General features: G+C 32.1%; 5 protein-coding genes across 5 annotated transcripts; 4 read left to right on the forward strand and 1 right to left on the reverse strand.

Moving 5' to 3' along the window:
* Positions 1–3,126: 3,126 nt before the first annotated feature.
* On the reverse strand, positions 3,127–4,131 carry LOC144566751 (dirigent protein 2-like). Its single transcript, XM_078316771.1, has 2 exons — positions 3,883–4,131; positions 3,127–3,412 (listed from the first exon to the last, which is right to left on the reverse strand). Exons 1-2 carry the CDS (start codon positions 4,118–4,120, stop codon positions 3,135–3,137), a joined length of 516 nt encoding a protein of 171 aa, XP_078172897.1. The 5' UTR covers positions 4,121–4,131; the 3' UTR covers positions 3,127–3,134.
* A 2,819-nt stretch (positions 4,132–6,950) lies between these two features.
* LOC144566501 (dirigent protein 11-like) lies at positions 6,951–7,980 on the forward strand. Its single transcript, XM_078316534.1, has 2 exons — positions 6,951–7,209; positions 7,517–7,980. The coding sequence occupies exons 1-2, from the start codon at positions 6,972–6,974 to the stop codon at positions 7,774–7,776; spliced, it is 498 nt and encodes a 165-aa protein (XP_078172660.1). The 5' UTR covers positions 6,951–6,971; the 3' UTR covers positions 7,777–7,980.
* Positions 7,981–11,858: 3,878 nt separating this feature from the next.
* Positions 11,859–12,698, forward strand: LOC144566586 (dirigent protein 11-like). The gene is made up of 2 exons (XM_078316637.1): positions 11,859–12,115; positions 12,222–12,698. The coding sequence occupies exons 1-2, from the start codon at positions 11,878–11,880 to the stop codon at positions 12,479–12,481; spliced, it is 498 nt and encodes a 165-aa protein (XP_078172763.1). The 5' UTR covers positions 11,859–11,877; the 3' UTR covers positions 12,482–12,698.
* Positions 12,699–16,563: 3,865 nt separating this feature from the next.
* Positions 16,564–17,403, forward strand: LOC144566592 (dirigent protein 11-like). The gene is made up of 2 exons (XM_078316642.1): positions 16,564–16,820; positions 16,927–17,403. Exons 1-2 carry the CDS (start codon positions 16,583–16,585, stop codon positions 17,184–17,186), a joined length of 498 nt encoding a protein of 165 aa, XP_078172768.1. The 5' UTR covers positions 16,564–16,582; the 3' UTR covers positions 17,187–17,403.
* A 3,889-nt stretch (positions 17,404–21,292) lies between these two features.
* On the forward strand, positions 21,293–22,111 carry LOC144566618 (dirigent protein 11-like). Its single transcript, XM_078316665.1, has 2 exons — positions 21,293–21,525; positions 21,632–22,111. Exons 1-2 carry the CDS (start codon positions 21,420–21,422, stop codon positions 21,889–21,891), a joined length of 366 nt encoding a protein of 121 aa, XP_078172791.1. The 5' UTR covers positions 21,293–21,419; the 3' UTR covers positions 21,892–22,111.
* The last annotated feature ends 2,902 nt before the right edge of the window (positions 22,112–25,013 follow it).

A 25,013-nucleotide genomic window follows, 5' to 3' on the forward strand; every position in this document is an offset into this window, starting at 1 on the left:
CAATAGATCGCTTTCAAATTATCACAGTACATCGCTTTCAAATTATAATACGACCATAGCGACTCCAGATCTGAGAAAAATACATCTATCAAACAGCAAATCGAAAAAAGCAGCAACGCCACCATCCGTAGATCAGACAAACAAGATCAATGGACATTCCATTGAAAGAAGACAAGCTCATCGCAAAGCTCAGCTCGGATAAGAACATCGATCAACGATGGAAAGCACGAAGAGGAAGAAAATAGAGAGAGAAGAAACGAAGCAAATGGAGCTTCAAAATGGAGACTCTTTTTTTTGTTATTAAATATCAAAAACAGTTAATTTCCATCATTAAAATTTGTACTTATCATTAAAATTAGAATCAATCCCCGAGCTAGTCCCAAGCTAATCATTATAACTTGTACTTTAAAGTACACTAAAGTACTTTAAAGTACTTATAACTAGTTTAACTAGTTAAAGTACTTAAGTAGTTAGCAAATAATTAGATAACCGTTAACAAGCTGGGGGACTAGCTCGGGAATTGGTGATTACAATTGCTCCTAACAAACTGCCCACGAAATTAAAACACAGTACAAAAGCATACAAAGCTAACGTTTAAAACAATCAAATTAAAACGGTGTTGCGTTAAAACAGCGATGTATTAATTAATGGCAAATTAATAAATTACCGTTATTAGCGGACGGTTAAACCAGTTCGGGAACAGGCTCGAATTTAGTGGCTCGGGGTACCAGAATATTTCTCTTTTGCCAAACCGTAAATGGTCTATGGTGTTGTTTATTATTTATTTTAGTTTTTGTCATACCAAAAGTTTGCTATTAATCTTTTTGCTATTAATTATTTTCACTCTCTCTTCTATTTTTTTCAAACCGAGTTTGATGTCCGGTTTTTAATTCTTCAAACCGAACTAAATATTCAGTTTTATTTTTTTAGATTGTGTATGGCATTCTAGCAAAGAAAGATTCAAAATAGATTTAAATTCAATACTGATTAATTATGAAGCCCGGTTTTCAAAATTCAATACCGAGAATCATTTTCGGTGGTGTTGTTTTTTGTAAAGAAAAAATTGTAATCAAAGTTGGTTTTCGAAATTTTATAATTTCATGATGGTTTTGTTTTTAAAAAAAAATATTTTAGAGTCCTTGAAATTTGATAAATTTTAACTGCACATATAGAATTGGATTAAATCCTCACAGATTGAGAAGATAATACAGCTTCAAAAATTATATCGATACTAATTAGTATCATTAGCATTTTTCCCAATTAAAAAAATAGTATCGCTTCAAAAAATATTTTCTTTCTTCTCGAGTTTGGGGTAGAGGTAAACAATTGTACTCTAGATCTAGCGACATATATAAGCTTCTCCAGTTTTGCTACAAAGGATAGCGAACAATTTTGTTGTTTTCTCTCCGGTTGTATCCCAGTTCCAGTTTGAGTATTCCCAAACGAATTAAGGTGTAGAGAGAAAGAGAAGTTGACATTTTTTTTTGTTTCTATTCATTCTGTATGTGGACCTCACCTTTGCAATACACAACTGGAGAAGGAACATACGTACTCAAATTAATATTTTTGAATCGGTACTATTTTTTCCGGTTCAAACTTTGAACTACAAACACAAAATTCTCTCTGCAACAGTTGTCAATTTCGTCTATGCTGTGTCCACACTGGATAGGATGCACATCGACTGACTTCAATATTTAACTATAACATACATATATATTGTTAAAAGACTTGATCAGTAGTCAATATTTCAAAATTCAATACACATGTTGGATTTGAAATTTTAAACTCTAGAAGCAAATTACAAGATTTGAGTTAGCTTCTTTAATATTTCGTTAATCAGAATCTGACCAATTCGGCGTGAGATGAAAATCATGAAATGCGGCTTCTTTAATATTTCGTGCCAATTAAGCTGATCTAAGGATCCAAATCTAAAGTCAAAATTTTGAGTTAGCTTGGGGGAGTTGAATTCCTTTCAGATTCAAGCGGAGTTGTCTGCGTTTCTTCACAATTACGGCACTCAAACTTGGCAAGTTTTTTTTTTCATTTTAAATTTGTTTTAATCTGAAACTATGGATAACACTTAGTAAATAATCTGTTAGGTTGGGAGAACTCCAGAATTAACATTATATTTTTATTGGTTTGTTTTGATTCTGTTTTTTAATTGGTTTTCGCAATTTAATCAAACAAGAAATAGAAGACAAGAAATCAATATAAAATTAAGCAAATCTAGCTACAACAAAATTAGATTATGAGGTATGTATGAACGTCAGAAAGGGGCCGAGGATCAGGGAAGTGAAATTAAAGGTTTGCTTCCACACTTATTATTAGTCAATTTATCAAACAAGCTGGCTGGTCAAGCTGTTTCATTTCACACTTATTATTAGTCAATTAAAAAAAAAAAAGTGACTATTTGAAGCGTTTGACTTGGCTTCAATTTTCCAAATAAATTGGTAGAGGTTGAAATCTTCAGGAGTTGGCAAATTGCGCGTAATTATATTTATATCACATTCCTTTTATTTTTTTTGGATTTTTGATATTTAAATCATGACTTAAATTACTCAAGTGATACAGAATTGATTTGTCAAAATAAAATATTTATTAGACCTCGGCCTAAAAGTTATTACTACATTTAATTGAGCTATTTTAATGACAATTAAATTAACAAAATCATATTAATAAATTAATAATTTGTTAGCTTTAAAAATCAGTACATATTAATATTGCCTATTTAATTATCCTCATCATTTTGATTAAACATCAATGAATTTTTATTAAGCCTAGTAATGGCATAAATTTAATGAATTTTCGTCGTTAGACACTCTGACAAAGTTAAATTACATAATTTCACAAAATAGACCCTAGATTTAGAAAATTTCACAAACAACCCTTAAAAATCACAAACAACATACTAATAAATTCTTATTTCATCATGTTGGATCAACATCATCTTAGAGATGAAAGAATAAATAAATGTCGTACATTTGTCAATACTAGAACAAAATACAACAAACATTGCAGCAATAAAGCTGCCCTTTTTTAAAAAAAATCCTACAATTAATCTCTCTCCCAAACATCTGAATGAAACTCATGCAGTATGAACCATGAAACTAATTAACTACCCAAAAAAAAAACAATCAATCTTGCTTAATTTCCTTGTACCAGACATACACATCAAATTCATAAACCAACTTGGTAGCACAGGTAAGTACAGGCTTGGCAAGGCTGTATCCCTTTGCCAGCCTAAACATACCAGTACCGCCTATGACAGCTCGCTCTATTGCTGCATCCCGCATAATTCTCCCGTATATTGCCAGAGTGCTGCCGTTGTATTTCCCCTCAGTGAAAACGAAGTTGAGAACCGTCTCTAGCGACTCGTCCCTCCCCACTACCCCGACAATGCCCTGAGCACGACCTATTCTAACATTTCCTTCTCGTTAGCATTTACCATTTAGCAACTAGCTAGTTTGTAAATTCACATTTAATTTACAAGTTAGTATTAAAATTTTGGACCTACTCAGTCCTTAGAATTGAACGATCTCCCATTAATTTTAGGCTAAGTATTAATGCAACTAAATAATTTACAAGATAATACATCAATTAAGTTTGAAGCAGTTAAAGTATGTACGTACCTTATTCTATTTTTCTATGATTTTAAGAAGTGATATAGCTGAAGAAAAATACATACGTACTTATTGCTTATATACCTTCCAAAAAAGAAAAAGAAAAAGAAAATCTTTTGAAAAGAAATGAATGAAACGATTTTTTTCAGCAGATTTATGGAAATTAAGCAATCTCAAAATTAATTAATAAGGACTAATGTTAAAAGGAGGGCTCATTATGAACCAAATTAAAAGAACAATAACATGTATTTGTATTAATTACCGATCAATGTCGAGTTCTCATCCTGGCCTTCCCGCAACATGTCGTCAATCACCGCAATTGCACCGAAGGTGAATGAGTCGGTGTTTAGAGCTTTAACTACAGTCATCACGGTTGCATCGGGTCCAGAAAGGATTTCATGGAAGTAGAAATGCAAATGAGCTTTTTTAGCACATGCTTGATGAAGGGAGAGGAGTATAAGGATGGAAAATATAACGGTTTGAGAGAAGGAAGAGGCCATGGGGAGCAGGAAACAAATTAATTAAGGAAAATCTTTTGATAAAACTTATAGATTAATTCGATCCAAAAGGCTATATATGTTTACTGTAGGGGATGATGGATGGAAACTTAATTAAAGTTAATTAAGGATGATTAAATTGGTTATTTGGAGTTAGATCGATCGAAATTAATTATTTTTATTTGGTGAATTTAATTTTTGGAGGTTTATGTTTAACAGGAGAGAGAAAATTATACTGAAAAATATTTTTGACCTCACAAACAAAATAAGTTTTACCACTTGCATGAGTGGTTGAACTTAAATTGGTCTAATTATTCCGCATTTCCATGCCAACCTAAATGAGGGTTCAATATAATATCTCATTCTTGGATTTTATTTGCTAACTAAAAATGGACTAAATATGAAGCCGATCAATCTAGATGAAATTGAGACTTGATGAATTGTTTAATTTCTTTCCTCAAAAAGGAAAATATTAAAATTTCGTATATGATCAAAGAAATTAATGAAGTATATTGACTTTTTCTTCGTAAATGCATGACAGGAAACGGGAATTGAGAGAAATAAAATAAAAGGGTTGATGGCCTTGATTGGAGGAGATACGGACATGGATTTGTAAATGATCTTAAACAAGTACTCGGCTACCGCAAGCTATTATCTCCGGACTACAGTATCCGGCTACCTGCTCATTAAATAATTGTTCACCTCATAACTATAAATATTTATATACATATGTATAAATACTTCTATGCACATGTAGATGTTAATTGCGATCCCCACAAAAAGTTTTTTTTGACATTTAATTTTCGGTGGTCCCCTTACAGTACAGTGCGGGTACTGTAGCGCGGATACTATTATTAGCTTCCTTAAATATTTGAATACATAATTAAATGTATAATTATTCTGATATTCAGGTGTTTATAAATAAGCAACCTCGATCCCCCGTTTGGAATCTTCCTTGCTTCCTAAGAATCTCCTGTTGACAAAAAAACAAAGAAAATTAAAAGAAAAGAACCACAGTTCCGTAAACCAATTTCATTGATGCATTCTTGACTTTTGGTCTCTTGTCATAATAGCAGTTAACTACAATCTTTATATGGATCACAATTTCTATTTCTATAAAAGGGTTTTGACGGAGGATATCCTTTTAGATCTTTCAATTATTACTTGGATGAATGCACCCAAAAAGAAAAAAAAAAATGAAATGGAAGGAATTAAAGTCTAGGGGCGGTAGGAGAAAAATTCAGATCCAGTTAAATAGATACCGAATTTTAGTCGTCGACTGAAAGTTAATCTAACCTAATTGTACTTTGATATATATAAAATTATTTGGGTTCGATTCGACGAGGTTAAAAATTCATGATTCAAGAATAATTCGGGTATAATTCGGGAATTATTCAGAATTATTCGGAATAGAAATCTCAATCCTACAAAAGAGCAAAAAAAAAAAAAATGTTTTAGGAAAAATTCGGAAAAAATTCGCGAATAATTTGTAAAATTTGAGAAAAATTCGTAAAATTCGCGATTTATTCGGGTTTAATTCGTTCGGCTCGGTATCACCCAAAAAAAAAATTATTCGGATATAATTCGCGAATCTTGTAACTATGCTCAGTCATGTACTTTGGAGGATACAGATTTGTAAAGGCACCATATCAATGTTCTCTCAACTCTAATAAAATCCCAACTATTTGTAGGGTTTTTACTTTTTAATGAGATCATATATATGATTATACTTGTGTTTAAAAATATATTGAAATATCTAAATCACTACTATTTCATTAATAAAATGCATACGTAAGCACCCAAAACCAACTACGTACGGTCAAAGTGTTTACACACAAAAAAAAAAATCAACGATTAAAAGGGTGCACGCGTAGTTTTGGTGAATTGGATAATGTGATGCCTACGGTTTTAATGTAAAAAAGAAAAATAAATAAATAATTGGATAATGTCAATGCATGCACGCATTAATTGTAGGTTGATTATACTAGTCAACGACGGCCAATATCGATCAAACTCTGACTGCATGTAAATTAATACAATATAATACAGAGGGTTGACTTTCATTTGTCCTATTTTTAAAGTTTTCTACGTAATTGATTTCGACATCATTTTACTAGTCTAGGTATAGCTTTCCTTATCCATACATAAATAAATATCAAGGTTCTATATAGTAATTATAACGCTATAGTTTTTAAGATCCGAAAAAATTATAGTACAACTATAACGCAATTATAATTAGCTATTTAAAATTAGGAAGTTGATAATTGTATCTTAAACAAAATACTCACGTGCATCCTCCAACTTTCTAGAATGTCGGCGACAAATCAAGCAGGTTTTACTTCATACAGTGCACTAACAGTACAAATTATTCTTTATTGTATAGCCTTTTGCTGCATGAAGAGAAAAATAAAATAAAAAATAAATAAGCCGAAGATGGTCTTTGGTTTGGTAAAAAGAAATAAATAAATAAATCAAACTGAAATTGGTCATCCGTTTGACAAATAAGAAAACCGAATATGGTTATCGAATCGGTATGTTTTTAAATTGAAATGAGTTTGTGTCTGTTGTGGGTATCCTTTTAAATCGAAATGGTTTAATTTGTGTCTGTGTGATCATTGTGTAGCATACAATATCGAGGATAATATTTGGTTTTTTAAGAGGAAATTAATTAAGTCTAATTAAGAAATTGAGTACTGATCAAGTCTTTTTTTTGTCGGCTTGACCTTTTGAGTAGTTGTAACCAATTAAATCTTAGCTTGTATATATCATGATCAATCAATCAATATAAATACTACCCATATAGATAGCCTCTAGAATTCACCAAGAAGTGTTTCCTTTAATTAATTTGCTCGCCATGGCCTCTTCCCTTTGTCGAACTGTTTTCTTTTCCCTCCTTGTACTCCTCTCTCTTCATCAAGCCTGTGCTAAAAAGGCTCATTTGCATTTCTACTTCCATGAAATCCTTTCTGGATCCAATGCAACCGCCCTGACTGTAGTTAAAGCCCCAAATAGCGACTCGTTCACCCGTGGTGCAATTGGCGTGGTTGACAACATGTTGCGGGAAGACCAGGATGAAAACTCCACACTAATCGGTAATTAATTAATCCAAATAACATTATATTATATTATATTATTCTTTTAATTTGGTCCTTTTGAGATTGCTTAATTTCTATATATATATCTTCTGAAAAAATGTTTTCGTTCATAATTTTTTATATCGGAAGATAAAATATGTATTTCTCTTTTCAGTCAAATCAAAGATTGACATGATGCTTAATTTGTTAACAAGCAACACCAGTGTAATTGATCAACACACTTTTACAGACATAATTAAACTGCTATTTAATTATATATGCAGATTGAATTAATCGTTTGTAATTAAATATGTATTTAAAACAGGTCGTGCTCAGGGCCTTGTCAGCGCAGTGGGGTTTGACGGGTCACTACTGTCGATGCTCAACTTTGTTTTCACTGAGGGGAAATACAACAACAGCACTCTTGCAATCTATGGGAGGGTTGTGCGGGCAGAGCCGGCAGAGCGACCCATCATAGGCGGTACCGGTATGTTTAGAATGGCCAGGGGATACAGCCTTGAGAAGCCTGTGGTTTCCTCCGCTACCAAAAATATTGTTGAATTTGATGTGTATATCTGGTACTAGGAAATGAAGGAAACTTGAGTTATTATTATTATTATTATGTTTATAGTATAAAGTTGATTCTTTGATTCTGATGTTTAATAGAGATAGCAGGAATAAAAAAATAATAATAATGCAGTTTGTTTGCTGCAATGTTTGTTGTACACTTGTATGTAATTTAGCTCAAAATTCAATTTGGATATCAATAAGAAAACCAAAATAAAGATAATGTTTTCTATACAAGAGGATGTATGTTCGAAATCAAATTAATTATAAGATCTTAATTTTGTTAATACTAAATAATTAAATAACGCTTGTCATTTAATCTTTACTCAAATATAATTTGAATGTCAATAAATTATTCATTAAAAGTTCAAAAATCAATTTGAATATAATTAAGTGAGTTTGAGTCCATAAAATTAAGTGGGCAAAATTGGGTATATAACCATGAAGTATTTACTATTTTGATATTTTTTTATCAAAACTTCTAATATAGGTACTTAAATTTTTTACTCATTCAAATTTAAATGTTATATATTTCACCAGAAATTGCTTAATGCTAGATAAATTACATTAAAGCATTAAAGTTCCTTACAAATTAACATATTAGACAATATTGTATTTTTCTCTTTAATCATATAGTTTTTGTATATGTGTGTGTATATGTATATTTAATAGGGTTCTAAATATCTAGCTATAGCTACGCTATAATTTCTTCCGACCTCAAAAGCTAGAATGCTATTAACCGCTTTTTTTATAATAATTTTAAGGAAGCTGATAATTGTACCCCAAACAAAATATCCACGCGCATCCCCCAACCTTCTAGAATGTCAGCGACAAATCGAGCAGGTTTTACTTCATACAGTGCACTAACAGTACAAATCTTTCTTTATTTTATAGCCTTTCGCTGCATGAAACGAAAAATACTCCGCTCAAAAAGTTGACAAAAGCAACGCCAAATGCAGCGAAACCAATTACGATTCAGTGTTTAACTTTCATTTTAAATGAGTTAAATTTTACTTTTTTAAAACAAAAACGAATTCCCGAATTCGTCCCCAAGCGCAAAATTTTGCTAAACGTTCTAAAATGTTGATAGCTCTAAATTTGAACAAATCCCTGAATCCGTCCCCGAGCAAATATTTACAGCTCTAAATTTGTTGCTCTTGTTATTCTCTCCCTTGTTATTGTCCACCTCATCTTCCATCTTCTTCTTTCCCTTATTTTTTTTCTTGTTCATCCCTTCTTCATTATGAACCCTTAATTATCACGTAAGAATGATATAATCCTTAATTATGAACCATTAAAATGTAACACGAGCCTAAATAGTTACAAATAAAATAATACAATATCAATGTAATAATTAAGCATATAAATCCCAATTATTAAGCATGTAATTATCACTTCATTTCCCACATCATCTAATTCAATTGGAACATACAAATATCAATTAATAAGCATGTAAATCTAAACAACAAAACATAAAATAAAAATAAACTACAAGCAAATAATAATGCTCATTCAATTTAATACATACAATTCTCAATTGTTAAGCATGGACGCCTGACATATTGAGCATCTGAATAGATCTCGGACAAATTCAAGAATATTGCAGTACAAACAGATCATCAAAGCACAATAGATCGCTTTCAAATTATCACAGTACATCGCTTTCAAATTATAATACGACCATAGCGACTCCAGATCTGAGAAAAATACATCTATCAAACAGCAAATCGAAAAAAGTAGCAACGCCACCATCCGTAGATCGGACAAACAAGATCAATGGACATTCCATTGAAAGAAGACAAGCTCATCGCAGAGCTCAGCTCGGATAAGAACATCCATCAACGATGGAAAGCACGAAGAGGAAGAAAATAGAGAGAAGAAACGAAGCAAATGGAGCTTCAAAATGGAGACTCTTTTTTTAGTTATTAAATATCAAAAACAGTTAATTTCCATCATTAAAATTTGTACTTATCATTAAAATTAGAATCAATCCCCGAGCTAGTCCCCAAGCTAATCATTATAACTTGTACTTTAAAGTACACTAAAGTACTTATAACTAGTTTAACTAGTTAAAATACTTAAGTAGTTAGCAAATGATTAGATGACCGTTAACAAGCTGGGGGACTAGCTCGGGAATTGGTGATTACAACTGCTCCTAACAAACTGTCCACGAAATTAAAACACAGTACAAAAGCATACAAAGCTAACGTTTAAAACAATCAAATTAAAACTGTGTTGCGTTAAAACAGTGATGTATTAATTAATGGAAAATTAATAAATTACCGTTATTAGCGAACGGTTAAACCCAGTTAAACCAGTTTGGGAACATGCTCGAATTTAGTGGCTCGGGGTACCATAATATTTCTCTTTTGCGAAACCGTAAATGGTCTATGGTGTTGTTTATTATTTATTTTACTTTTTGTCATACCAAAAGTTTGCTATTAATTATTTTCACTCTCTTCTATTTTTTTCAAACCGAGTTTGATGTCCGGTTTTTAATTCTTCAAACCGAACTAAATATTCAGTTTTATTTTTTTTAGATTGTCTATGGCATTCTAGCAAGGAAAGATTCAAAATAGATTTAAATTCAATACTGATTAATTATGAAGCCCGGTTTTCAAAATTCAATACCGAGAATCAATTTTCGGTGGTGTTGTTTTTTGTAAAAAAAAATTGTAATCAAAGTTGGTTTTCGAAATTTTATAATTTCACGATGGTTTTTTTTTTTTTTAAATATTTTAGAGTCCTTGAAATTTGATAAATTTTAACTGCACATATAGAATGGGATTAAATCCTCACAGATTGAGAAAATAATACAGCTTCAAAAATTATATCGATACTAATTAGTATCATTAGCATTTTTGCCAATTAAAAAAATAGTATCGCTTCAAAAAATATTTTCTTTCTTCTCGAGTTTGGGGTAGAGGTAAACAATTGTACTCTAGATCTAGCGATATATATAAATTATAAGCTTCTCCAGTTTTGCTACAAAGGATAGCGAACAATTTTGTTGTTTTTTCTCCGGTTGTATCCCAGTTCCAGTTTGAGTATTCCCAAACGAATTAGATAAAGGCACCATATCAATGTTCTCTCAACTCTAATAAAATCCCAACTATTTGTAGGGTTTTTACTTTTTAATGAGATCATATATATGATTATACTTGTGTTTAAAAATATATTGAAATATCTAAATCACTACTATTTCATTAATAAAATGCATACGTAAGCACCCAAAACCAACTACGTACGGTCAAAGTGTTTACACACAAAAAAAAAAAAAATTAACGATTAAAAGGGTGCACGCGTAGTTTTGGTGAATTGGATAATGTGATGCCTACGGTTTTAATGTAAAAAAGAAAAATAAATAAATAATTGGATAATGTCAATGCATGCACGCATTAATTGTAGGTTGATTATACTAGTCAACGACGGCCAATATATATATATCAAACTCTGACTGCATGTAAATTAATACAATATAATACAGAGGGTTGAGTTTGATTTGTCCTATTTTTAAAGTTGTCTACGTAATTGATTTCGACATCATTTTACTAGTCTAGGTATAGCATTGCTTATCCATACATAAATAAATATCAAGGTTCTAGATAGTAATTATAACGCTATAGTTATTAAGATCCGAAAAAATTATAGTACAACTATAACGTAATTATAGTTAGCTATTTAAAATTAGGAAGCTGATAATTGTACCTTAAACAAAATACCCACGCGCATCCTCCAACTTTCTAGAATGTCGGCGACAAATCGAGCAGGTTTTACTTCATACAGTACACTAACAGTACAAATTTTTCTTTATTGTATAGTCTTTTGCAGCATGAAGAGAAAAATAAAATAAAAAATAAACAAACCGAAGATGGTCTTTGGTTTGACAAAAAGAAATAAATCAATCAATCAAACTGAAATTGGTCGACAAATAAGAAAACCGAATATGGTTACCGATTATCAAGTCTTTTTTTGTCGGCTTGACCTTTTGACTAGTTATAACCAATTAAATCTTATCATGATCATATCATGATCAATCAATCAATATAAATACTACACATATAGATAGCCTCTAGAATTCACCAAGAAGTAGTGATTCCTTTAATTAATTTGCTCGCCATGGCCTCTTCCCTTTGTCGAACAGTTTTTTTTTCCCTCCTTGTACTCCTCTCTCTTCATCAAGCCTGTGCTAAAAAGGCTCATTTGCATTTCTACTTCCATGAAATCCTTTCTGGATCCAATGCAACCGCCATGACTGTAGTTAAAGCCCCAAATAGCGACTCATTCACCCGTGGTGCAATTGGCGTCGTTGACAACATGTTGCGCGAAGACCAGGATGAAAACTCCACACTAATCGGTAATTAATTAATCCAAATAACATTATATTATATCATTCTTTTAATTTGGTCCTTTTGAGATTGCTTAATTTCTATATATCTTCTGAAAAAATGTTTTTAAAACAGGTCGTGCTCAGGGCCTTGTCAGCGCAGTGGGGTTTGACGGGTCACTACTGTCGATGCTCAACTTTGTTTTCACTGAGGGGAAATACAACAACAGCACTCTTGCAATCTATGGGAGGGTTGTGCGGGCAGAGCCGGCAGAGCGACCCATCATAGGCGGTACCGGTATGTTTAGAATGGCCAGGGGATACAGCCTTGAGAAGCCTGTGGTTTCCTCCGCTACCAAAAATATTGTTGAATTTGATGTGTATATCTGGTACTAGGAAATGAAGGAAACTTGAGTTATTATTATTATTATTATGTTTATAGTATAAAGTTGATTCTTTGATTCTGATGTTTAATAGAGATAGCAGGAATAAAAAAATAATAATAATGCAGTTTGTTTGCTGCAATGTTTGTTGTACACTTGTATGTAATTTAGCTCAAAATTCAATTTGGATATCAATAAGAAAACCAAAATAAAGATAATGTTTTCTATACAAGAGGATGTATGTTCGAAATCAAATTAATTATAAGATCTTAATTTTGTTAATACTAAATAATTAAATAACGCTTGTCATTTAATCTTTACTCAAATATAATTTGAATGTCAATAAATTATTCATTAAAAGTTCAAAAATCAATTTGAATATAATTAAGTGAGTTTGAGTCCATAAAATTAAGTGGGCAAAATTGGGTATATAACCATGAAGTATTTACTATTTTGATATTTTTTTATCAAAACTTCTAATATAGGTACTTAAATTTTTTACTCATTCAAATTTAAATGTTATATATTTCACCAGAAATTGCTTAATGCTAGATAAATTACATTAAAGCATTAAAGTTCCTTACAAATTAACATATTAGACAATATTGTATTTTTCTCTTTAATCATATAGTTTTTGTATATGTGTGTGTATATGTATATTTAATAGGGTTCTAAATATCTAGCTATAGCTACGCTATAATTTCTTCCGACCTCAAAAGCTAGAATGCTATTAACCGCTTTTTTTATAATAATTTTAAGGAAGCTGATAATTGTACCCCAAACAAAATATCCACGCGCATCCCCCAACCTTCTAGAATGTCAGCGACAAATCGAGCAGGTTTTACTTCATACAGTGCACTAACAGTACAAATCTTTCTTTATTTTATAGCCTTTCGCTGCATGAAACGAAAAATACTCCGCTCAAAAAGTTGACAAAAGCAACGCCAAATGCAGCGAAACCAATTACGATTCAGTGTTTAACTTTCATTTTAAATGAGTTAAATTTTACTTTTTTAAAACAAAAACGAATTCCCGAATTCGTCCCCAAGCGCAAAATTTTGCTAAACGTTCTAAAATGTTGATAGCTCTAAATTTGAACAAATCCCTGAATCCGTCCCCGAGCAAATATTTACAGCTCTAAATTTGTTGCTCTTGTTATTCTCTCCCTTGTTATTGTCCACCTCATCTTCCATCTTCTTCTTTCCCTTATTTTTTTTCTTGTTCATCCCTTCTTCATTATGAACCCTTAATTATCACGTAAGAATGATATAATCCTTAATTATGAACCATTAAAATGTAACACGAGCCTAAATAGTTACAAATAAAATAATACAATATCAATGTAATAATTAAGCATATAAATCCCAATTATTAAGCATGTAATTATCACTTCATTTCCCACATCATCTAATTCAATTGGAACATACAAATATCAATTAATAAGCATGTAAATCTAAACAACAAAACATAAAATAAAAATAAACTACAAGCAAATAATAATGCTCATTCAATTTAATACATACAATTCTCAATTGTTAAGCATGGACGCCTGACATATTGAGCATCTGAATAGATCTCGGACAAATTCAAGAATATTGCAGTACAAACAGATCATCAAAGCACAATAGATCGCTTTCAAATTATCACAGTACATCGCTTTCAAATTATAATACGACCATAGCGACTCCAGATCTGAGAAAAATACATCTATCAAACAGCAAATCGAAAAAAGTAGCAACGCCACCATCCGTAGATCGGACAAACAAGATCAATGGACATTCCATTGAAAGAAGACAAGCTCATCGCAGAGCTCAGCTCGGATAAGAACATCCATCAACGATGGAAAGCACGAAGAGGAAGAAAATAGAGAGAAGAAACGAAGCAAATGGAGCTTCAAAATGGAGACTCTTTTTTTAGTTATTAAATATCAAAAACAGTTAATTTCCATCATTAAAATTTGTACTTATCATTAAAATTAGAATCAATCCCCGAGCTAGTCCCCAAGCTAATCATTATAACTTGTACTTTAAAGTACACTAAAGTACTTATAACTAGTTTAACTAGTTAAAATACTTAAGTAGTTAGCAAATGATTAGATGACCGTTAACAAGCTGGGGGACTAGCTCGGGAATTGGTGATTACAACTGCTCCTAACAAACTGTCCACGAAATTAAAACACAGTACAAAAGCATACAAAGCTAACGTTTAAAACAATCAAATTAAAACTGTGTTGCGTTAAAACAGTGATGTATTAATTAATGGAAAATTAATAAATTACCGTTATTAGCGAACGGTTAAACCCAGTTAAACCAGTTTGGGAACATGCTCGAATTTAGTGGCTCGGGGTACCATAATATTTCTCTTTTGCGAAACCGTAAATGGTCTATGGTGTTGTTTATTATTTATTTTACTTTTTGTCATACCAAAAGTTTGCTATTAATTATTTTCACTCTCTTCTATTTTTTTCAAACCGAGTTTGATGTCCGGTTTTTAATTCTTCAAACCGAACTAAATATTCAGTTTTATTTTTTTTAGATTGTCTATGGCATTCTAGCAAGGAAAGATTCAAAATAGATTTAAATTCAATACTGATTAATTATGAAGCCCGGTTTTCAAAATTCAATACCGAGAATCAATTTTCGGTGGTGTTGTTTTTTGTAAAAAAAAATTGTAATCAAAGTTGGTTTTCGAAATTTTATAATTTCACGATGGTTTTTTTTTTTTTTAAATATTTTAGAGTCCTTGAAATTTGATAAATTTTAACTGCACATATAGAATGGGATTAAATCCTCACAGATTGAGAAAATAATACAGCTTCAAAAATTATATCGATACTAATTAGTATCATTAGCATTTTTGCCAATTAAAAAAATAGTATCGCTTCAAAAAATATTTTCTTTCTTCTCGAGTTTGGGGTAGAGGTAAACAATTGTACTCTAGATCTAGCGATATATATAAATTATAAGCTTCTCCAGTTTTGCTACAAAGGATAGCGAACAATTTTGTTGTTTTTTCTCCGGTTGTATCCCAGTTCCAGTTTGAGTATTCCCAAACGAATTAGATAAAGGCACCATATCAATGTTCTCTCAACTCTAATAAAATCCCAACTATTTGTAGGGTTTTTACTTTTTAATGAGATCATATATATGATTATACTTGTGTTTAAAAATATATTGAAATATCTAAATCACTACTATTTCATTAATAAAATGCATACGTAAGCACCCAAAACCAACTACGTACGGTCAAAGTGTTTACACACAAAAAAAAAAAAAATTAACGATTAAAAGGGTGCACGCGTAGTTTTGGTGAATTGGATAATGTGATGCCTACGGTTTTAATGTAAAAAAGAAAAATAAATAAATAATTGGATAATGTCAATGCATGCACGCATTAATTGTAGGTTGATTATACTAGTCAACGACGGCCAATATATATATATCAAACTCTGACTGCATGTAAATTAATACAATATAATACAGAGGGTTGAGTTTGATTTGTCCTATTTTTAAAGTTGTCTACGTAATTGATTTCGACATCATTTTACTAGTCTAGGTATAGCATTGCTTATCCATACATAAATAAATATCAAGGTTCTAGATAGTAATTATAACGCTATAGTTATTAAGATCCGAAAAAATTATAGTACAACTATAACGTAATTATAGTTAGCTATTTAAAATTAGGAAGCTGATAATTGTACCTTAAACAAAATACCCACGCGCATCCTCCAACTTTCTAGAATGTCGGCGACAAATCGAGCAGGTTTTACTTCATACAGTACACTAACAGTACAAATTTTTCTTTATTGTATAGTCTTTTGCAGCATGAAGAGAAAAATAAAATAAAAAATAAACAAACCGAAGATGGTCTTTGGTTTGACAAAAAGAAATAAATCAATCAATCAAACTGAAATTGGTCGACAAATAAGAAAACCGAATATGGTTACCGATTATCAAGTCTTTTTTTGTCGGCTTGACCTTTTGACTAGTTATAACCAATTAAATCTTATCATGATCATATCATGATCAATCAATCAATATAAATACTACACATATAGATAGCCTCTAGAATTCACCAAGAAGTAGTGATTCCTTTAATTAATTTGCTCGCCATGGCCTCTTCCCTTTGTCGAACAGTTTTTTTTTCCCTCCTTGTACTCCTCTCTCTTCATCAAGCCTGTGCTAAAAAGGCTCATTTGCATTTCTACTTCCATGAAATCCTTTCTGGATCCAATGCAACCGCCATGACTGTAGTTAAAGCCCCAAATAGCGACTCATTCACCCGTGGTGCAATTGGCGTCGTTGACAACATGTTGCGCGAAGACCAGGATGAAAACTCCACACTAATCGGTAATTAATTAATCCAAATAACATTATATTATATCATTCTTTTAATTTGGTCCTTTTGAGATTGCTTAATTTCTATATATCTTCTGAAAAAATGTTTTTAAAACAGGTCGTGCTCAGGGCCTTGTCAGCGCAGTGGGGTTTGACGGGTCACTACTGTCGATGCTCAACTTTGTTTTCACTGAGGGGAAATACAACAACAGCACTCTTGCAATCTATGGGAGGGTTGTGCGGGCAGAGCCGGCAGAGCGACCCATCATAGGCGGTACCGGTATGTTTAGAATGGCCAGGGGATACAGCCTTGAGAAGCCTGTGGTTTCCTCCGCTACCAAAAATATTGTTGAATTTGATGTGTATATCTGGTACTAGGAAATGAAGGAAACTTGAGTTATTATTATTATTATTATGTTTATAGTATAAAGTTGATTCTTTGATTCTGATGTTTAATAGAGATAGCAGGAATAAAAAAATAATAATAATGCAGTTTGTTTGCTGCAATGTTTGTTGTACACTTGTATGTAATTTAGCTCAAAATTCAATTTGGATATCAATAAGAAAACCAAAATAAAGATAATGTTTTCTATACAAGAGGATGTATGTTCGAAATCAAATTAATTATAAGATCTTAATTTTGTTAATACTAAATAATTAAATAACGCTTGTCATTTAATCTTTACTCAAATATAATTTGAATGTCAATAAATTATTCATTAAAAGTTCAAAAATCAATTTGAATATAATTAAGTGAGTTTGAGTCCATAAAATTAAGTGGGCAAAATTGGGTATATAACCATGAAGTATTTACTATTTTGATATTTTTTTATCAAAACTTCTAATATAGGTACTTAAATTTTTTACTCATTCAAATTTAAATGTTATATATTTCACCAGAAATTGCTTAATGCTAGATAAATTACATTAAAGCATTAAAGTTCCTTACAAATTAACATATTAGACAATATTGTATTTTTCTCTTTAATCATATAGTTTTTGTATATGTGTGTGTATATGTATATTTAATAGGGTTCTAAATATCTAGCTATAGCTACGCTATAATTTCTTCCGACCTCAAAAGCTAGAATGCTATTAACCGCTTTTTTTATAATAATTTTAAGGAAGCTGATAATTGTACCCCAAACAAAATATCCACGCGCATCCCCCAACCTTCTAGAATGTCAGCGACAAATCGAGCAGGTTTTACTTCATACAGTGCACTAACAGTACAAATCTTTCTTTATTTTATAGCCTTTCGCTGCATGAAACGAAAAATACTCCGCTCAAAAAGTTGACAAAAGCAACGCCAAATGCAGCGAAACCAATTACGATTCAGTGTTTAACTTTCATTTTAAATGAGTTAAATTTTACTTTTTTAAAACAAAAACGAATTCCCGAATTCGTCCCCAAGCGCAAAATTTTGCTAAACGTTCTAAAATGTTGATAGCTCTAAATTTGAACAAATCCCTGAATCCGTCCCCGAGCAAATATTTACAGCTCTAAATTTGTTGCTCTTGTTATTCTCTCCCTTGTTATTGTCCACCTCATCTTCCATCTTCTTCTTTCCCTTATTTTTTTTCTTGTTCATCCCTTCTTCATTATGAACCCTTAATTATCACGTAAGAATGATATAATCCTTAATTATGAACCATTAAAATGTAACACGAGCCTAAATAGTTACAAATAAAATAATACAATATCAATGTAATAATTAAGCATATAAATCCCAATTATTAAGCATGTAATTATCACTTCATTTCCCACATCATCTAATTCAATTGGAACATACAAATATCAATTAATAAGCATGTAAATCTAAACAACAAAACATAAAATAAAAATAAACTACAAGCAAATAATAATGCTCATTCAATTTAATACATACAATTCTCAATTGTTAAGCATGGACGCCTGACATATTGAGCATCTGAATAGATCTCGGACAAATTCAAGAATATTGCAGTACAAACAGATCATCAAAGCACAATAGATCGCTTTCAAATTATCACAGTACATCGCTTTCAAATTATAATACGACCATAGCGACTCCAGATCTGAGAAAAATACATCTATCAAACAGCAAATCGAAAAAAGTAGCAACGCCACCATCCGTAGATCGGACAAACAAGATCAATGGACATTCCATTGAAAGAAGACAAGCTCATCGCAGAGCTCAGCTCGGATAAGAACATCCATCAACGATGGAAAGCACGAAGAGGAAGAAAATAGAGAGAAGAAACGAAGCAAATGGAGCTTCAAAATGGAGACTCTTTTTTTAGTTATTAAATATCAAAAACAGTTAATTTCCATCATTAAAATTTGTACTTATCATTAAAATTAGAATCAATCCCCGAGCTAGTCCCCAAGCTAATCATTATAACTTGTACTTTAAAGTACACTAAAGTACTTATAACTAGTTTAACTAGTTAAAATACTTAAGTAGTTAGCAAATGATTAGATGACCGTTAACAAGCTGGGGGACTAGCTCGGGAATTGGTGATTACAACTGCTCCTAACAAACTGTCCACGAAATTAAAACACAGTACAAAAGCATACAAAGCTAACGTTTAAAACAATCAAATTAAAACTGTGTTGCGTTAAAACAGTGATGTATTAATTAATGGAAAATTAATAAATTACCGTTATTAGCGAACGGTTAAACCCAGTTAAACCAGTTTGGGAACATGCTCGAATTTAGTGGCTCGGGGTACCATAATATTTCTCTTTTGCGAAACCGTAAATGGTCTATGGTGTTGTTTATTATTTATTTTACTTTTTGTCATACCAAAAGTTTGCTATTAATTATTTTCACTCTCTTCTATTTTTTTCAAACCGAGTTTGATGTCCGGTTTTTAATTCTTCAAACCGAACTAAATATTCAGTTTTATTTTTTTTAGATTGTCTATGGCATTCTAGCAAGGAAAGATTCAAAATAGATTTAAATTCAATACTGATTAATTATGAAGCCCGGTTTTCAAAATTCAATACCGAGAATCAATTTTCGGTGGTGTTGTTTTTTGTAAAAAAAAATTGTAATCAAAGTTGGTTTTCGAAATTTTATAATTTCACGATGGTTTTTTTTTTTTTTAAATATTTTAGAGTCCTTGAAATTTGATAAATTTTAACTGCACATATAGAATGGGATTAAATCCTCACAGATTGAGAAAATAATACAGCTTCAAAAATTATATCGATACTAATTAGTATCATTAGCATTTTTGCCAATTAAAAAAATAGTATCGCTTCAAAAAATATTTTCTTTCTTCTCGAGTTTGGGGTAGAGGTAAACAATTGTACTCTAGATCTAGCGATATATATAAATTATAAGCTTCTCCAGTTTTGCTACAAAGGATAGCGAACAATTTTGTTGTTTTTTCTCCGGTTGTATCCCAGTTCCAGTTTGAGTATTCCCAAACGAATTAGATAAAGGCACCATATCAATGTTCTCTCAACTCTAATAAAATCCCAACTATTTGTAGGGTTTTTACTTTTTAATGAGATCATATATATGATTATACTTGTGTTTAAAAATATATTGAAATATCTAAATCACTACTATTTCATTAATAAAATGCATACGTAAGCACCCAAAACCAACTACGTACGGTCAAAGTGTTTACACACAAAAAAAAAAAAAATTAACGATTAAAAGGGTGCACGCGTAGTTTTGGTGAATTGGATAATGTGATGCCTACGGTTTTAATGTAAAAAAGAAAAATAAATAAATAATTGGATAATGTCAATGCATGCACGCATTAATTGTAGGTTGATTATACTAGTCAACGACGGCCAATATATATATATCAAACTCTGACTGCATGTAAATTAATACAATATAATACAGAGGGTTGAGTTTCATTTGTCCTATTTTTAAAGTTGTCTACGTAATTGATTTCGACATCATTTTACTAGTCTAGGTATAGCATTGCTTATCCATACATAAATAAATATCAAGGTTCTAGATAGTAATTATAACGCTATAGTTATTAAGATCCGAAAAAATTATAGTACAACTATAACGTAATTATAGTTAGCTATTTAAAATTAGGAAGCTGATAATTGTACCTTAAACAAAATACCCACGCGCATCCTCCAACTTTCTAGAATGTCGGCGACAAATCGAGCAGGTTTTACTTCATACAGTACACTAACAGTACAAATTTTTCTTTATTGTATAGTCTTTTGCAGCATGAAGAGAAAAATAAAATAAAAAATAAACAAACCGAAGATGGTCTTTGGTTTGACAAAAAGAAATAAATCAATCAATCAAACTGAAATTGGTCGACAAATAAGAAAACCGAATATGGTTACCGATTATCAAGTCTTTTTTTGTCGGCTTGACCTTTTGACTAGTTATAACCAATTAAATCTTATCATGATCATATCATGATCAATCAATCAATATAAATACTACACATATAGATAGCCTCTAGAATTCACCAAGAAGTAGTGATTCCTTTAATTAATTTGCTCGCTATGGCCTCTTCCCTTTGTCGAACAGTTTTTTTTTCCCTCCTTGTACTCCTCTCTCTTCATCAAGCCTGTGCTAAAAAGGCTCATTTGCATTTCTACTTCCATGAAATCCTTTCTGGATCCAATGCAACCGCCATGACTGTAGTTAAAGCCCCAAATAGCGACTCATTCACCCGTGGTGCAATTGGCGTCGTTGACAACATGTTGCGCGAAGACCAGGATGAAAACTCCACACTAATCGGTAATTAATTAATCCAAATAACATTATATTATATCATTCTTTTAATTTGGTCCTTTTGAGATTGCTTAATTTCTATATATCTTCTGAAAAAATGTTTTTAAAACAGGTCGTGCTCAGGGCCTTGTCAGCGCAGTGGGGTTTGACGGGTCACTACTGTCGATGCTCAACTTTGTTTTCACTGAGGGGAAATACAACAACAGCACTCTTGCAATCTATGGGAGGGTTGTGCGGGCAGAGCCGGCAGAGCGACCCATCATAGGCGGTACCGGTATGTTTAGAATGGCCAGGGGATACAGCCTTGAGAAGCCTGTGGTTTCCTCCGCTACCAAAAATATTGTTGAATTTGATGTGTATATCTGGTACTAGGAAATGAAGGAAACTTGAGTTATTATTATTATTATTATGTTTATAGTATAAAGTTGATTCTTTGATTCTGATGTTTAATAGAGATAGCAGGAATAAAAAAATAATAATAATGCAGTTTGTTTGCTGCAATGTTTGTTGTACACTTGTATGTAATTTAGCTCAAAATTCAATTTGGATATCAATAAGAAAACCAAAATAAAGATAATGTTTTCTATACAAGAGGATGTATGTTCGAAATCAAATTAATTATAAGATCTTAATTTTGTTAATACTAAATAATTAAATAACGCTTGTCATTTAATCTTTACTCAAATATAATTTGAATGTCAATAAATTATTCATTAAAAGTTCAAAAATCAATTTGAATATAATTAAGTGAGTTTGAGTCCATAAAATTAAGTGGGCAAAATTGGGTATATAACCATGAAGTATTTACTATTTTGATATTTTTTTATCAAAACTTCTAATATAGGTACTTAAATTTTTTACTCATTCAAATTTAAATGTTATATATTTCACCAGAAATTGCTTAATGCTAGATAAATTACATTAAAGCATTAAAGTTCCTTACAAATTAACATATTAGACAATATTGTATTTTTCTCTTTAATCATATAGTTTTTGTATATGTGTGTGTATATGTATATTTAATAGGGTTCTAAATATCTAGCTATAGCTACGCTATAATTTCTTCCGACCTCAAAAGCTAGAATGCTATTAACCGCTTTTTTTATAATAATTTTAAGGAAGCTGATAATTGTACCCCAAACAAAATATCCACGCGCATCCCCCAACCTTCTAGAATGTCAGCGACAAATCGAGCAGGTTTTACTTCATACAGTGCACTAACAGTACAAATCTTTCTTTATTGTATAGTCTTTCGCTGCATGAAACGAAAAATACTCCGCTCAAAAAGTTGACAAAAGCAGCGCCAAATGCAGCGAAACCAATTACGATTCAGTGTTTAACTTTCATTTTAAATGAGTTAAATTTTACTTTTTTAAAACAAAAACGAATTCCCGAATTCGTCCCCAAGCGCAAAATTTTGCTAAACGTTCTAAAATGTTGATAGCTCTAAATTTGAACAAATCCCTGAATCCGTCCCCGAGCAAATATTCACTACTAGAATCCGATTTTATTGCATGCATCAGAAAGTGGCTTGTTGCAAGCGCCTAGCCTTGCAACAAGCCCGAAAAGGCTTGTTGCATGCGCTTACCCTTGCAACAATAACCTTGCAACTGCGTTCCTTACAACTACTAAGTATTTGCAAGGACACCCTTGCAACAACTATTTTCTGACTTGTTGCAAGCGCCTGGCCTTGCAATCACTACGCATGCTAATACTTTCACAGTTGACCCCGTTTCTAGTATTTGCAAGGCTAACACTCGTGGGTCCCACCTGACTATATGCAAGGCTAACACTCGTGGGTCCCACCTGACTATATGCAAGGCTAACTCATGTTGGTCCCACCTTACTATTTGCAAGGTTAACACATGTTGGTCCCACCTTACTATTTGCAAGGCAAGGGAACGTGGGTCCCACCTGACTGCATGGTAAGATGATCAGCTTATTACATGGGTAGTTATTTGCAAGGTTATGATTTACATTATTTTGCATGCACTGCAGTTCATACTATTTGCGTGGATGTACCAAAGTATATAATAGCTGGAAATGACAGCAAATCAGCATGCTCCAATTCAACAATCCTCCCCCCTATACCAATCCGGTACCAGTCCAGTGCTGTTTTACAATTCTCACTTTCCCATTCATCAATATTTACATAAAACACATTGTAAAATTAGTAAGCAACTAATAAGCATTGACCAACATAGTATCGTCATGTTACATTGTACCAAAACGTTAAAAGCAGTAAAACAACATCGCTAAATGAAAGAGATAACTTATATATAAACCCACTATGCCCACCTGTCAAGCATTAACAAAATAAACCCACCCCATTGAGTTAACAAAATATACCCAGACTATAAACAAAATTAGGTACACAAAATTAAAGTTCACAACCTCACTAGACCACCCTAGTTCATGTCGAAGGCTGATTTGCCCACCAATTGCCCATTGCTGCATCATTACCTGCAATTTCTTGTTCATTTTCAGAAGTCAGCAATGCTTGGAAAGTCATGTTAGACCCTTCCCGATTTGGTGGGGTTGAACCAACCACATCCTATGTATAACAAATTGTAATATGTTAGAACATGCATGTAAAAAACTGAAAATATTTATATAGCTTAGTTATGCTGAAAATTACTTATTATTGATAGTATAAATACTGTTACCCATTGATGTTGTTCACCTACAATTACGTCCGACCATGATGCTGGTTTTGGTACTTAAGTGTAATGATCATTTGCATGTTACATATTATCATTAACTTGATACTAAATGGTACTATTTTCAACTAATGTGGCACCCATTAGTGTGGATCATCTAATGCCTTCCATTGTACACTTAACTTAGAAGCCCATTTCGTAAGAATTCAGGAATTAAACAGAAATTGTAAAAGTACTTACCTGATTGAATTCCATTTGCAGAACTGAAGGTACTTCCAGAGATGGTTGAGAGGTTGGATCTTGAACCTAAGCATTATATTTCAAAAGTTAGCATATATTGGTTAACACAATCAATGATATTCAGCAATCTAACTATTAAAACATAAAATATTGGTCTTCAGAAAATCTGATTCAGCTGGTCAAATATAGTAGCATCGAATTTGTTCAAACTAACCTAAAATTTGCAAGAACTAACCTGTGAAGGAGGCTGTTGCATCCCTAACATTTTGAACAATTGGGAGAACAGTAACTGATTTTGTGCTCGATCTCTCATCCTCTCGGCGCGATCCTCGGTAATACGGCGATCACGTTCTTGCATGATGTTCTGTACTTCTGCTCTAGAGAAGGACTCTTGGTTCCCAGCATCTGTCAACCCAAACACAGCCGACGTGACGTGGTTCTGCCTTTCTCGAGTGGTTGGTGTTTGCACCCTTTGTTCAAGCAAGCTTCCAAAGCCTAAGATGCGGCCATGGCTAGGGGGACCAAGGGCTGTCAGAAATAAGGTGCTGTCGTCCAGTTCAGCATTGGCCTCATCAGCCCTCATTTCCTTAACCT

Source organism: Carex rostrata, chromosome 15, assembly GCF_964058835.1.
Source record: "Carex rostrata chromosome 15, lpCarRost1.2, whole genome shotgun sequence".
NCBI lineage: Eukaryota > Viridiplantae > Streptophyta > Magnoliopsida > Poales > Cyperaceae > Carex > Carex rostrata.